The 15356-nt window shown below is 44.9% G+C and overlaps 1 protein-coding gene across 1 annotated transcript; it reads right to left on the reverse strand.

Annotated features, from left to right (window-relative positions):
- Positions 1-894: 894 nt before the first annotated feature.
- Positions 895-3236, reverse strand: LOC135090756 (neuroparsin-A-like). Its single transcript, XM_063987810.1, has 4 exons — positions 3040-3236; positions 2751-2826; positions 2509-2614; positions 895-2322 (listed from the first exon to the last, which is right to left on the reverse strand). The coding sequence occupies exons 2-4, from the start codon at positions 2816-2818 to the stop codon at positions 2191-2193; spliced, it is 306 nt and encodes a 101-aa protein (XP_063843880.1). The 5' UTR covers positions 2819-2826; positions 3040-3236; the 3' UTR covers positions 895-2190.
- Between the last annotated feature and the right edge of the window lie 12120 nt (positions 3237-15356).

Consider the following 15356-nt stretch of genomic DNA (forward strand, 5'->3'; position numbering starts at 1 on the left):
CCTATTTAGCGTGTACAGGTAAGGTCTTGTCCTCCCCGTGACCTACTTCCGGTGTTCAGGTGGTAATCATGATGGGACTCCTAAACAATGGATATGTGTGTGTGTGTGTGTGTGAGAGAGAGAGAGAGAGAGAGAGAGAGAGAGAGAGAGAGAGAGAGAGAGAGACAGGAAGACAGACAGACAATACTCACTCATAACACAGAAGTGACAAGAGACAGGATAACTGGAACACACACACACACACACGAGCATGTGTCTCCTCTACGCCCCTGTATGTGTGTGTGTGTGTGTGTGTTCCTCCCTCTACCACTCCAACCTTGCCGAACACCATCACGTTATTTGAGACACCGAAGCCGTGAATTCATGAGATAGTTGGCATTCCTCACCACCACCACCTCCTCCTCCTCCTCCCCGTTTAATTTTTTTCGCAACTTCTGTCAATTCATTCTTAATCATTTTGTATTTACCTATGGAAGTGAATCAAAGCGTTAACAAAATGGTTCGCAATATTCTTGGTTCACTGCTTCACCAAATGCTTCAAGGTGATTCGATATTCCGAAGCGTCTCTATGAAGCTGTATCGAGCCGTGTGATTTTTGAACCCCTCCGTGCATCCTGTTCATGCGTCTAAGAGTTGGCATCACACACACACACACACACACACACACGAAGAATGACATTGAAGAATATTATTTTCCTATACCTTTCACCACCAATAACAGAAGACTCATTCCACTTACAAGCCATAACCGGCCAATACCAAGAATCATTTGTAAGAGAGTGGAAGAACCAGCAAGCGATGGGCGTGTCTTCATCTCACTCTGCGGCGACACTACAAGGAGGAGGAGGAGGAAGAGGAGGAGGAGGATAATATAAATAATAAAATACATATCACTGCCTTCTGTTTCCTTTTTATTGCACCATTTTGTAAGTTCCTCCTTATAAAAGGGGAGGTACGGCCAGGGGGCCCCGTGTGCTCCCTACAGGTGAGCCAAGTACCGCCTACATTCACAGGTACCGCAAGGGGCTCATCTGTCACCTGTCTCCCACCTTGACTAACGGTTACAGTAATCTTTTATTGCTGGGCATTGCTTCAGGTGTTGATTTGGCAGGGGACAGATGAAGTGAGGTGAGGTGAGGTGTGCTGCCCCGGTGCCCTCAGACAGAACACGCAGGTGGAAACTTAGTCTCTCATACAGAGTAGTAGTTTATCTCCGAGCTGACAGGTATCTTAGGTCAAACTTACACCAATAGATAATAAAACCTACCATGAACACAGGCTTCTTACTCTTACTACCCGACAATTGCACTGAGCGCGTGATGGTGTAGGTGGAGCCGGGCAGGTGTGTGCTCAGGTGTGACGCGCAGCCACGGATATGCAAGCCGATCAACAAGCATTACTACAAAACAATAATCCCACTGTCTGCAATCAGTGGAGTGAATGCTTCAGATACAGACAGGTGGCAACAAACACGTCATGAGAACAATACTTGTCTGGAAAATCGTGACTGCGTGAAATTTAGCACAAACAGGTGAGCCTCCCAGAACGCTGAACACCACCTCCCGGCCCGCCATCTTCCCGCCGAAGGGTTGGCAACAAAGAATGGTGCCCGGGAGGAAGGCGTGGTGGCGCCGCCTGGCAAGGATGACTGGGCGCTGCCACCAACCTCCTCCCGCTCCGGCGCCTCACTAGCTCGCTGCCTCAAGATTAACAATATTTTGTACTGGACTATCACAAGCATATACGTACTAGCGTTAGAGGGGCGAGTATATGAGGATATAATAAAGGAATCTATCATGACTTGGCGGCGGCGGCGGCGGTGACCCTGGCGGTCACCACGCGACAGCCGCAGAGAGGAGCACCCAGGCGCCGCGCGTGGACGCTGCCGGGGGGTGAGCGGTGAGTAGTGTTAGACAGTAATGCAAAATACATGTATCGTAACAGTGTCTGGGTTACGAATGGTGAGGAAAGAGAGATGGAGGTTAGAATTGGTAACACCCTGCACCACCAAGATGTGACGAAGGACTGGCAAGACTGAATATTCCCCGTGGTGACTTTGTGACGTGACTCTGACTAGGAGACCCAATACCATGAACTGCAATTAAAGTCCTCTGATGTATTCCTTCGGGGCGGCCTGTGGAGGAGATGGAGGAGGGGCGGTGGGGCGGGCGGGGCGTGGCGATGGGTGGACTAGCAGATGGAGGTAGGGCCACATTTCCCGTCGAAGGGCGAGCATCCTCCACAGATCCCGCAGGAGCAGAAGGTTCCCTCGCCACACTTGCCCTCAGACCACCTGTACCCACCGCAGGTCTCGCCGGGACCCTGCAAGGATCGTGTGCTTCAATCAACGGGTGTATGGCTTCAAGTGTGGTGATGGTGGTGGTGATGGTGGTGGTGGTGGTGTGTGTACATGAATAAAGTTATGGTATATATTCATGTATGTGTACGTATATGCAGTTATGCATATACTTGTAGGTATATGAAAATAAGGAGACAGGGGGCACCCACCTTGGCACACACGCCGTTCTTGCACCAGTCCAGGGTTGTCCCGTACCTGCAGTTCTTGGGCGCCTCCTGGTCGTGCTTATCGCAGCGGGGGGCGCCGCTCGCCTCCCTGGGAAAAACAAATCACACAATTACACACATTACACACAACTTACTCATGAGAAGAACGACTCGTTATACAAAAGTGAATGAAAATGAAGTCTTGTGTTGTCATGAAGCAGTGTGGTGAGGGACGAAACACTTACTGCAGGAGGAGCAGGAGGCAAGAACAGACGAGGACGAGGGTGGTAGCGCGGCAGCAGAAGGAAGCCATCTTGGTGCCTGGAAGGGAGGACACGAGGGACATGTCAGTTTTCTCTATCACTAATATTCTCTATCATTAATATCTCCTTCTGTCCATGTTCTTTATGCCAGAGTTCCCTCCAGCTGGCAGGCAACACCTACAACAGCCAGAGTATCACATGTGCAAGAACCAGCAACTTTACCAACACTTCGAATATTTCCAGAGAGAGAAAGAACTTTGGAGCAACTTACCAGAGGTGTTGGTGGAAGTGGCGGCAACGGGTGAAATCCTGATGGTGAGGAGGCTGAGGGAAGACAGCTAGAGACACGCGGTGGTACACAAGTCGGCCACGTTGGACAGTCGCCACTTGAGCCGCTGTCTAAAGCCCGTCTCTGTACGGTTCTCCAGCTTGTTACTGAGGACCTCCACCGCCTCTCGCGCCTTCTTATATATGGAGCGTCCACGTGTCTACCGCCTGACCCTCCCAGTTCCCATATACCGCCCAGGGCATCTTTGGCACGTCTTCCCACGCCTCCGTTGACGTGCCCCTCTTAACTCTACCGCTACTACGCATCACCCATCGCCATCCCTTCGTCCCGTCATCCGCATCACCTCCAACGCGCCCTAAAAACCGCGGCAGCCCGTCATGATGCCGCCGCTGCCGCTAACATCTCCCGCCATTCCTCCGCCTCTTGATTCAGGGACAAGGTCACAGGGGCCCACAGTAACAGAGCCTCCACCCCCCTCTACATCGCTCCCCTCCGGCTCTATGGTGCCTCGGAGTCCCAGGCGCCTCAACTCTCAGCCAGATTCCTCCTCTGACTCCTTTTTCTACACCACCTTCATTCTTTCCTTCGTTTTTTTCTTTATTTTCAAATCTTTTTACCATGTACCTCTTCAGCTTGGGCTTGGAGTGCCTCAAGGGGAGTGTTCACCACCGCGACTCTTTTCTCCGCGAACTTCCACTCGCTGGGACAGAACCGGGAGGGAGAAAGGAAGACAGGGAATTGTAGGCATGCACTTCCGCGTCGCGTGGGGCCCCTGTGGCCACACTTCATATCCTGTGAGCTCTCCTTCACCTACTTCCTCTTTTTTTAACTGTTATTTATTTTGTATCCTCGCTTCCTCCTCGAAACATCACAGCCTCGCCCTCATTCCCTTCAGCCCGCCCCGTGTTCCAACGCTCTGCCGCGAAACAATGATAATTATGCAAAATGCTTTCACGATAAAACGAACACATGCGCGAGAGATAAACTTGTATTCTATTAACGCCGTTGCCACGAGGCCAGACTCTCGCAACACTCACCATTGCGCCACACGTACTGCTTAGTTTTCCAGTCCTACTTAGTTGAAAATTTTCCGGGTTTTCGAAAACAGTTTCTGTTGGCTTCCTTGTTGCTTGTTAGAGGAGAAAAAGTAAGAGAAGTTTAAAAATGAGATGTGAGAAGATAATTTACGCTTACACAACACAAGAAACTTCTAGACGAGAGGTTAGTTCTCTCTCTCTCTCTCTCTCTCTCTCTCTCTCTCTCTCTCTCTCTCTCTCTCTCTCTCTCTCTCTCTCTCTCTGAGTGGAAACTAGACTACGACTATATGTGAGAGAGAGAGAGAGAGAGAGAGAGAGAGAGAGAGAGAGAGAGAGAGAGAGAGAGAGAGAGAGAGAGAGAGAGAGAGAGAGAGTCATCGTTAAAAAAAAATATATATATAATAGAAAAAAAAAAGATGAAAAAACACTCTTCCCTTACTCCCGGCCCGGCAGTGTTTCAGTCTCCCCTTGAATCATTCCTCGACGTTCTCCTCCCTCAGCATTCACTTTCCCCTCGGCACATCCACCTGAAGAACGAGGAGTGGCAGGAATGACCGCTTCTCGTCAATACAAGATGTACTACAATGTGCTGACTTGTATGTGGACCTGTCCTTTGTGTTACCAAGTCCTGTCATGGAATTTTTGGCATCTAAGGACACTCGAGCATGGTAACACTGCCTGCCACTAATGTCCCCACTCGTTGATTGTTTCTACATATGTATTCACTTTTTTTCCTTGCCAAGAACTGTTATTTAACCGCTATTGTCCTACATGTGCGTGATCTGTTACCTTATAATGAAGTTACGGTTTTATTGAAATGTAACGTTTTTTGCCGCACATTACGAAGCATAAAATGATGATGATGATGATGATGATGATGATGATAATAATTTAATAATAATAATAATAATAATATAATAATAATAACAATAATAATAATAATACTTTAATTTTTTCATTTAATTTCTCTCTCTCTCTCTCTCTCTCTCTCTCTCTCTCTCTCTCTCTCTCTCTCTCTCTCTCTCTCTCTCTCTCTCTCTCTCTCTCTCTCTCTCTCTCTCTCTTTGTGTGTGTGTGTGTGTGTGTGTGTGTGCAACGCTTGGAAGAAGAAAATACGATGACCTTAGTGACGGAGTGAGGGGAGAGAGGAGGGGAGGGGGAGAGGGAGGGAAAAAAAGGGGGAGAGAAAAGAGAGGGAAGGACGCTCTTGTGTGTTGTCAGCCGAGCAACTGAGAGAGAGAGAGAGAGAGAGAGAGAGGAGAGAGAGAGAGAGAGAGAGAGAGAGAGAGAGAGAGAGAGAGAGAGAACGCGTTAAGGTCTCTCATCACAACCACCACCACCACCACTACTAACAGCCACAGCCACACACAGCCACACGCCAGCACAGCCACACACAACACATACCCACACACTAAGACCCACGACCACACCCCAGCTACACTCTGCCACACACCAGCTACACCCTGCCACACCCCCAGATTCACCCTGCCACACCCTCGCCACACAATGCCACACTTAAGGCACACTGTTGTCCACACCCCACATCCACACACACAGAACCACTTATATCCGCTGCTCCTGCTCATTAACGCACACACCCACCCACCCACCCACCCACCCACACACACACACACACACACACACACACACACACACACACACACACACTGCTATTTATAAACGTATATAAAAAAAAGTGGGCAAAATAATAGTGCTTTCACGTATAAACAAAAGAACAAAAGACTTCTCATAGCTACCAGAGAGAGAGAGAGAGAGAGAGAGAGAGAGAGAGAGAGAGAGAGAGAGAGAGTCACGCAGCCATCGTCTCACATACTTAAAGGAAGCCTCTGTTTGGAGTCAAAATGCTGGCTGTAATCCTCTTGATCGGGAAGGTATATCTAGGTGAGGAGGAACAGGAGAAGGAGGAGGAGGAGCAGGATGAGCAGGAGGAGGAGGGGGAAGAGGAGTAGGAGGAGGAGGGATGCGCGGCGGGTCACGTAGCTACACAGAGACTCTTTGGCGTTGTTTCATCTTGAGAGTCTTGGAACGCAAAACCAGGGACAAGGATAAAAAGGACGCAGCAATGATAACGCGCTGCGCAGGATGCCGTGGCGCTGCAAAACATGGAAACACAAATCCACATCGAGTACTTGGGTCGATGTGTACAATGCCTGAGTATGTACTGGGTGTTACTCCACTCTCAGGACCGAGGAGAAGTGAGGACTGCAATGATAAGAGAGTGAGGTGGAATATATTTGCAGTAATAAAATAAAAATGGTAATAACAGTCAGTACTTAGAAGGTGTTAAGTGGTACTACATGTTATTTTACTTTCAGAACCGCAGAAAAAAAGATAAAGAAGAAGACACGGTAATGATAGCAGAGTGTGGGAAGACAACTTTACAGCAAGAAAATAGTGCAAATAATAATACATCTGGTTATCTATATAGGCGTGAAAATGTTATAGACGTTGGTTCACTTTCAGAACCGGAGGGAAAATGAAAAGAACACGGCAATGAGAGAAGAGTTCCGCAGGATATATATGCAGTGAGAAAATAATACAAATAATAATTCCACTCGCTTGTTAATGTGTGTTAAACAGTGCTCAGTGTCGACCCTTTGATTGTTAATGATTTCCTTCACTCTTAATAAAATATGATGCAAGTTGAGAACAAGCGAGAGGAATTTCAACGAACCTCATCACCTCATTGTCTCCCCTTTGGAATCCCTCCGTTTTCTTTTTCTTTTCCTTTCCTTTCTTTTTAGGGTAGGGTACAATTAGCAGGCCTTTTCCTTTCCTGAATTTGTTTCTCCCTGGATTTTTCTCTCTTGTGCATAAAAAAAAAAAAAAAAAGTTTAGTTAGGTTAGCTAAAAGGACAACACTGACAGCAAAAGAAGCAATGAAGCAGGTCTAACATTGTCTAGCTTCGCTTTATGCACCGTGAAAGTACATTGGGATCGTCAAGTAACAGGCCTCATACTGTCATTAGTAGTCAAAGAGTTAAAGAGGTGTTTCATGAGACTTTGACCTAACCTGACCTAACTTAACCTAACTTGACACTAACCTAACCTGACGATCTAATCTGACCTAAACATAACATAAACCAACAGACCTGACCTGACCTGACCTGACCTGATCTAACCTAACCTAAGCTGACCTAATTTGATCTAACCTAACAGTATAATATAACATAAACCGACAGACCTGACCTGACCTGACCTGACACCTAACATAACCTAACCTGACTTAACCTAATCAGATCTAACAATAACACAGCCTAACAATAACAGCCTAACAAAATCATTTGGCCATTTACAAGAATATTACATGAGAGTGAAAAAGAGTAGAAAATAAGAGAAGAGATGGAAAGGAGAGATGGGAAAACTGGAGTAGAGATAGGAAGAGAAGTGGAGGAGGAACAAAGGCGAAGAGAAAGTGGTTGAGAGAGTGTAAGAAAAAAAAAGAGAAAAAGAAAGAAAAGTTGGAAAGAGGGAAGGAAAGGAAGGAAAGAAAGATGAAGAAAGCGAAGGAACAGAGAACAATGAGAAGAAATGAGAGGAAATTGGAAAGAGTGAAAGAAGAAAATAAACAGAGAAAAGAAAAAAATGAGAAGAGGAAAGAAAAGTGAAAGAAAAGAGAAGGGAGATGAAGAGAGCGAGGGAACAGAGAACAGTGAGAAGAAATGCGAGGAGATGGGAGAAAGTGAAAGAAGAAAATAAGCAGAAAATATTTAAAAAAAATGAGAAGGAAGGAAGGAAAGTGAAAGAAAAAAGGAAAGAGGTGACGAGAGCTAGAGAATACAAAAGAAAGCAAAGAAATAAGAGATGGGAGAGAGGAAGAGAGGGAGAATGAAAGAACAGGAAGAGGAAAAAGAATCACAAGGTCAAGGCAAAGATAAGAGCCGCGCAGGACTCACCACCACCAGAAGTAGGAAAAGTAAGACAAAATTCAATGTTTGCTGGCAAGGTAATATTTCCTGGATTTTTATTGAGTTTTCTTTTTTTTTATATATAATTTCAGAGTGCAGAGGTAAATGAATAAAAATGCGTTTAATTAACCTAACCTTCGCTGCTTTTTCTAAGTTTTCTAATGTTCTTTGTTGTTTTTTTAGCTGAATGGTGTAATTATTATGAAAGGGAAATTGAATAATGAAAAGGATAACAGTTCTACGAGTATATCACTTACAATGGACTTTATATGTAGCAAGTCTTTCTATATAGCTTCTTACACTTTTTAGTTCATTTCTTTCACTTCCGGTCGTAGTGGTAAGGAAAATGTACATAGAGGGTTTTATTTATTTTTTTACGTTACTTTGACACCTCGCAGCTCAAGGAAAAGTTAAAAACAAACACATGAATGTAAACCAGTAATAAAAGAGTACACAGCATTAATGCCTAGCTTTTTTTTTTTTTGATGGAGAAGAAAAGTAAACAAAATTGAAATAAATGAAGTGACGGCTTGCAAGTAAAGAACATCTGAAATTTAGTGGCTTTTCAAAAAACACTAATATCTAACGTCTTTTCTACGTTATTTTCTTATTTCTCCTCTCTTATGTACTTGAGTTACAAGAAAAAATTTAAGAAGTGAAAACAAAGGAACACTGACGTCTTCCGAGTAAAGAACATTTGATATTTCGTGGCTTTTTCAGATTTCCCACTCTTATGTAGCTGAGGGGCAGCGTGGAGAGTCCGCGCCCAGCAACACCCAGCCAGCCTTGCCTTGGCGTTCCCGCCTTGACGTCACTCCCACACCCACACCGCCGTGACTGTTCCCTCGCTCCCTGGGGCCCTTTTTACGAGCGTGCCGCAGAGACCTGAAGAAGGGGAGATAGCTGTGGGCGTCCTTCGCAGAGATCCCTGAGGTTCCCAAAGGCGGGTAGGATACGGCAGCGCGGGCCAAACATTGTGCACGTGTGTGTGTGTGTGTGTGTGTGTGTGTGTGTGTGTGTGTGTGTGTGTGTGTGTGTGTGTGTTTGGTGTGTGTGTGTGTGTGTTTGTGTGTGTGCTTCCTGAGTACGTCATGGGGGACGAAACAAGACGAGGTCACAAGATGAAGAAATGGACATGGGAGGGGGAAGTGAAGAACAAGGAGGAGAAGATGAAGACAAGAGGAAGATATGGGAAGAGAAAGGGAGAAGAAGAAAAGGGGATATATATATATATATATATATATATATATATATATATATATATATATATATATATATATATATATATATATATATATATAGGAAGGACAAGAAAGAGGAGAGGAAGACAAGGAGAAGATATGAGGAAGGAAAGGAAGAGAAAAGGAGGAAATGGACAGGGGGAAGAACAGGGAGAAGAAGAAGAAAAGGGGAAGATATAGGAAGAACAGGAAAGAGAAGAGGAAGACAAAGGGAAGATATGGGGAAGAGGAAGGGAAGAAAATAAAGTGGAGGGAGAGAGAGAGGGATAGAAAGGTAACATGTAAAAAGGAAAAAGAAAGAGATGAAACGACGAAGAAACAAAGGAATTAGAGAAAATAAAGAAGGAAAAAATTAACGAAGAAGAAATGAAGAGGGAAGAGAGGAGAACGGATAAGACGAGGGAAGAGAAGAAAGGGAGAAGATGAGGGAAGGGAAAGAAAGAGAAGAAATGAGTTTAGAAGGGAATTGGGAAGCAAATAAAAACTGACAGAAAAGGGAAGAGGGATGGAGAGGCAAAAGTAGGGAAGAGAGACGAAAGAAAATGGGAAAAGAAGAAAAAGAAAAGAGAAGGGAAAGGAGAAGAAAATAAAAAAATAAAGAGGGTAGGATTAAAATACGAGAAAAACTGAAATAGATGAAAAAAGAATGATAAAATGAAAAAGGATGAAAATGAGAGGAAGAAAATGAAATGGAGAAAAAAAGAGAAAGAAAATGAAATAGACGAAAATAAAAAGAAAACATGAAATAGAGGGAAAAAGAAAGAAAAAATCAAATAAAACAGAGAAAAAATGAAAAAGGGAGAAAGAAAGAAAGCAAAATGGAGAGAGAGAGAGAGAGAGAGAGAGAGAGAGAGAGAGAGAGAGAGAGAGAGAGAGAGAGAGAGAGAGAGAGAGAGAGAGAGAGAGAGTAGAAAGAGGAGGAGGAGGAGGAGGAGGAGGAGGAGGAGGAGGAGGAGGAGGAGAGGGAACCAGCGAGCCGATGGGGGTAAATGTTATGCACAGTTAAATGAATGAGGCTCACTGATAAGGGTTATGAACGGCTGCTCCTGACGAAGGGTGTAAAAATAATAGCTCAGAATAAGATTAGCAAGAATGAATGGTGTTAATTTGAAGCATAAGAGGAGTATTATTAGACTGTGAAGGAGAGCCGGCGATACAACATGCAAATAAAGATTGTGAGGAGAGAATGGGAACTTAATGGTGATAGTGAGTGAGTGAGTTAATAAGTGGATGTGTGGGTGGGTAAGTGGATGGATGAGTAGATGGATGCATGAATGAGTGGATGTATGGGTGAGTGGATGGATGGATGGATGGATGGATGGATGGATGGGTGAATGAATGAGTGAGTGGACAGATGGATGGATAAATGGATGAATGAATGAATGAATAAATGAATGAATGAATGGCTGGATGAATGAATAGATGGACGCATGCATAAAGTAATGACTGAAAAGCAGTAATAGGCCTAGTGAATGAAGCTTTCAAGGACACAGGCACGCAGAAAAATCACAATGATAGATCACTAGCTAAACATTTATATATTTTGAAGACACAGGAAGAAAAGCAAGAAAGAAAGAAAGAACAAGAAGATTGAAAACAAATAGATGAAAACAAAGAGAAGAAAAGCCAACTTGAAGCTAACTTGAGATAAATTAAAAGAAGAACAGAAAGGCTTAATCGACCATTCAATTCCATTATTACCATTACTATTTCCAAAAACGCGAGAACTGAGCACCCAATTTATTCCTTCCCTTTTATTTTTCCTTTCCTTATCTTTTCCTTTTAGCTCAAATACCAACCTTCCTCACAAAAAAAGCAACACCTAGCAACAAAAGTCATAACAAAAGGCAATAAAACAAATACTTCACCACGAGGAGGCAAAAAATACAAATGAATAATGATCCACGAGAGAGAGACAGAGACAGGAGAGGAAAAAAAAAGTTACTAGTGCATATAAGTACATGAAAAGCGAAAGACTAATGAATTGATGGCCCAGAATAGACCTTACGAATACACAAACACTCAGATAGAGGGTGAAGGGCGTGGCGGGCTTAAGGGCTCTTCATACAGGGTTATTTATAAGGATACAAGTCAAGGCTCATCCGCTCGGTGACTCCAGGCGTGACCGGGAACCCTGGGGGACGCCACTACCACCACCACCTCCACCACTACCTTCCTAGGACCGTTTTCTTCGAACTAAGCTTGACCTCCTAACCAATACTGGGAACACACGCGCTTGCTTTCTCTCTCTCTCTCTCTCTCTCTCTCTCTCTCTCTCTCTCTCTCTCTCTCTCTCTCTCTCTCTCTCTCTCGCGCTTGCTTTCTCTCTCTCTCTCTCTCTCTCTCTCTCTCTCTCTCTCTCTCTCTCTCTCTCTCTCTCTCTCTCTCTCTCTCTGAGTTTTTTTTCCACTTCCTTTCATTTTTCTTTTCTTTTATTTTCATTTTGGCTTTTTTTTATCTTGGTCTTTTTTTCTGTTGTCTGTCTCCTCACCATCTCTCTCTCTCTCTCTCTCTCTCTCTCTCTCTCTCTCTCTCTCTCTCTCTCTCTCTCTCTCTCTCTCTCCCATAGGCTTGTTTTTCGGCCTATTTTTTTTTATTTAGGCATTTAAATCTTCATTGTCATCGTCTTGGATGATAAAAGAGAGAGAGAGAGAGAGAGAGAGAGAGAGAGAGAGAGAGAGAGCGTAAGTTGACCCATTTAAGAGGGGAACTCCTGACCTTGAAATGTAATCAGATCAACTTACTGGTAAAGCCCTTACTGAGAAATTCGGGTACTGTGGCTGGGAAGTACAGGGAGTGGTAAGCTGATAGATAGATGGGATGATTGATAGATAGATAGATAGATAGATACAGACAGATAGATACACACACACACACACACACACACACACACACACACACACACAGACACACACACACACACACATATACAAATAAACAAACTAACATGACCAGCACAGTAGACGTTATACTCTCAATAATAGGATGTGTGTGTGTGTGTGTGTGTGTGTGTGTGTGTGTGTGTGTGTGTTCCCTCCTCCTCCCTCCTCCCTCCCTCCGTCTCTCCTGGGCCTCCCTCCACACACGCACGCACACACACACACACAATAAGGGGGTGCACTCAGGGCTGGGCCGCAGAGTACCATGACATCACTCTCACCACACGTAGCACACTCTCACTCCGATGACTCTCTCAGCGGCGCCTTCACTCTCACTTCTACTCTTACTTCTTTGTTTACGCCAACTGTTTCGTCCACGGGGCACGCCACCTCTCTCCTCTTCTCCTCCTCTTCCTATTCTTGCTCCCCCATTTTTTTTTTTTCTGCTGTTCTCTCTCTCTCTCTCTCTCTCTCTCTCTCTCTCTCTCTCTCTCTCTCTCTCTCTCTCTCTCTCTCTCTCTCTCTCTCTCTCTCTCTCTCTGTGTTATATTGACAGGACAATTATTTTTCAATATTCGAGATTATTTGTAGCGGTCATTTTTTTTTTAATTCTTGCTCCTTTCTTTTTAATTAATTTTGATAAAGGAACAAGTTTTCCTACTAGTTTGTACACATTTTAAGAGATAGATGTTTCCGTAGATGAAAAAATAACAGATGGTTCTTTTCAATGGTCTTTCTTACCCTCGTTCCTCTTATCAACAAATATCTAATGCACAGACGCCATGGGGTTGAAAAGAGAATTTATCGCAATACTGATGATGGATGCGTGGCGAATTTGCTACTTTCGGCGAGCATTGAATAATTTGGTTCATGAAATCCAATCCTCTCTTGCACCAGGATGTCGACGGTCGGCGCTCGGGAGACAGACCGTCGACTTAACACTTGCACTTTTGTTCGTTCCTGAGGTCTCCTTAGAAGAGCAAAACTGATGCAAAACTTAAACCTCTTAGTTAATCCTGATTCTTAATAACAAAACCAATATAAATAAAAGAAAACCATGGATTTCTTGAAGACCAGGAAATTCTCTTTACGAATCATGAAATCCTCTTCAAAACACGAAATTCTAAATCCTCTTCAGAGCTCCATAAAATTCTCTTTAACAACAAAAAAAAAATCGAATTTCCTATTTCCTCTAAAATAAAATACTTTTTAAGCTCAAAACTAACAGAAAAAAATAATAATAAGGACGAAATACTTAATAAACGAGACATCGAAACCTACGCTATACACTTAGACCAGAAGAGTTGAAGTACGTACTTTTGGCACGTTTCGCTGTGATGTGAGACCCTGAAGCATTCCAGTGATTAATGCCCTGTAGGAAATATTAACAATTCAAAGTGGAAGCGAAGGAGAAATAGGACGAGAGGAGGAGGAGGAGCAGGAGGAGGAGGAGGAAGAGGAATACTTCAAAGCTTCAACGGGCAAGTGTTTCAGATGAGGTAACGAGTGACTGGCGAAGAGGTCCCGGAACACCTGCCATGATACAAGTGTGTGTGTGTATGTGTGTGTGTGTGTGTGTGTGTGTGTGTGTGTGTGTGTGTGTGTGTGTGTGTGTGCCCTTCTTGAATCAGAGGGCGGATAGCAACGGGCAGATTCAGCTCCACCAAGACACACCCTCCTTTCTTTCCTCACTTCCTTCCTCTCTCCCTCTTTTCTTCCCCTCCCAGCCTTAATTAACCTAACCTAACCAGAGGATGCAAAGTAACAATTAAATTAACGTCCTCGTTGAGCTACATTTTTCCTTCTTCTAATCTTCCTTAACCTAATCTAACCTAATGTAAACAAACTTAATCTGACCTAATCTAACCTAACCAAAACTAACTGAACCTAACCTAAATTATCCTAATCTAACCTTACCTATCATAATCTAACTAACGTAATCTCACCTAACTTAGCCTAAGCAAACAAGGGAGCAGCTAGCAACGGCCGGATAAAACCTCTTCTCCCTGCCACACCCGCCTTCTTTCTTCCCTCTCCCTCCCTCCCTCCATCCATCCATCCATCCCTCCCGCCTCTCAGCCGCACAATAAATTTCAATATTGTTTTATTACCAAGGTTAGTACAAGTCTGTCAACGTGCAATGTGACTCGTGCCTTGCTTAAGTTAAAATGGTCACATGTCTCCCTGTTTTTCTTCTTCGCCTCTACTTTTGTCCTTTTCTTTTTCTTTTTTTCATTGTAGATGTTTCTACCTTGAAGTTATTATGTTCCTCTTCTGTTCTCTCTCTCTCTCTCTCTCTCTCTCTCTCTCTCTCTCTCTCTCTCTCTCTCTCTCTCTCTCTCTCTCTCTCTCTCTCTCTCTCCATGCCGCCACGCGCCACACTCTACAGCACCATGACCCAGGCAAGGATGGGCAGCCTCGGACTTATTCAGGGGTACGTTTGTGTTTGGCAGAGTCCACGCGCTGCAGTCAAGAGCAGAGTCAACACACGCTGCCCTTGACCTGTGCAAGAGCTGTCCCTTGGCGGAGGTTAAGGGGCCCAGTCTACTCAGTCACAACAAAGTCACGTTTCACACCCCTGCCCCAGCGCTTCGCCATTCGAGTTGTGCCTTGCCAAGCCAACAAACAGAAAACGCTTGGTGCCTTATCAGCGGGCGTAGCTGAGCGCAAGGGAACACTAGAACAAATAAAAGACTGCCATGATAAAGATAGACAGCTATGCGGGGCGGACAGAGTGGCGGCACGTGTGTGTTAGACGTATCAAGTTGACGCCACTCGCTCAACGAAAGCAAAAGTTGTGCTGGGGTGGCCCGGCTGCGTCCCTCCTGCCAGGGTGTATTCTCAGGCCCTGCTGGTCAAGGGAGGCAACCCAGACTCCTCTTTGTGATGCACGGGCACTTCTTCCACCTAATTCCGTAAAATTCTTCCCTTCATCATGTGTGTGTGTGTGTGTGTGTGTGTGTGTGTGTGTGTGTGTCCTAAGCGACCTCTCTCTGCCCGCCAGAGGACCTCACACACGCTTTCTCTCCTTCTCCTTCTCCTCCTTCTCTTCCTCCTGTTACCGGGCGGGACCACGGCGTCTCACTGTCTCCATCATCTACCGCCTCTCTCTGGCTTCTCCCGCTCCCCTCCCAGCCTCCCCAGCCCCGGCCTTTACCCCTACCCACGCCTCCACCCACGCCCCCGCCACGCTCCGCCACGCCCACTCCGCAA

The sequence above is a fragment of the Scylla paramamosain genome, chromosome 36, assembly GCF_035594125.1.
Source record: "Scylla paramamosain isolate STU-SP2022 chromosome 36, ASM3559412v1, whole genome shotgun sequence".
Taxonomy (NCBI): domain Eukaryota; kingdom Metazoa; phylum Arthropoda; class Malacostraca; order Decapoda; family Portunidae; genus Scylla; species Scylla paramamosain.

What these genes read in the sequence shown, in the direction of transcription:
- LOC135090756 (XM_063987810.1), bottom strand. Translation starts at nt 2,818, where the DNA reads ATGGCTTCCTTCTGCTGCCGCGCTACCACCCTCGTCCTCGTCTGTTCT. An exon ending in TGCCTCCTGCTCCTCCTGCA is followed by an intron (nt 2,615 to 2,750) that starts GTAAGTGTTTCG and finishes TGTTTTTCCCAG; the next exon opens with GGAGGCGAGCGGCGCCCCCC. An exon ending in AGAACGGCGTGTGTGCCAAG is followed by an intron (nt 2,323 to 2,508) that starts GTGGGTGCCCCC and finishes CGATCCTTGCAG; the next exon opens with GGTCCCGGCGAGACCTGCGG.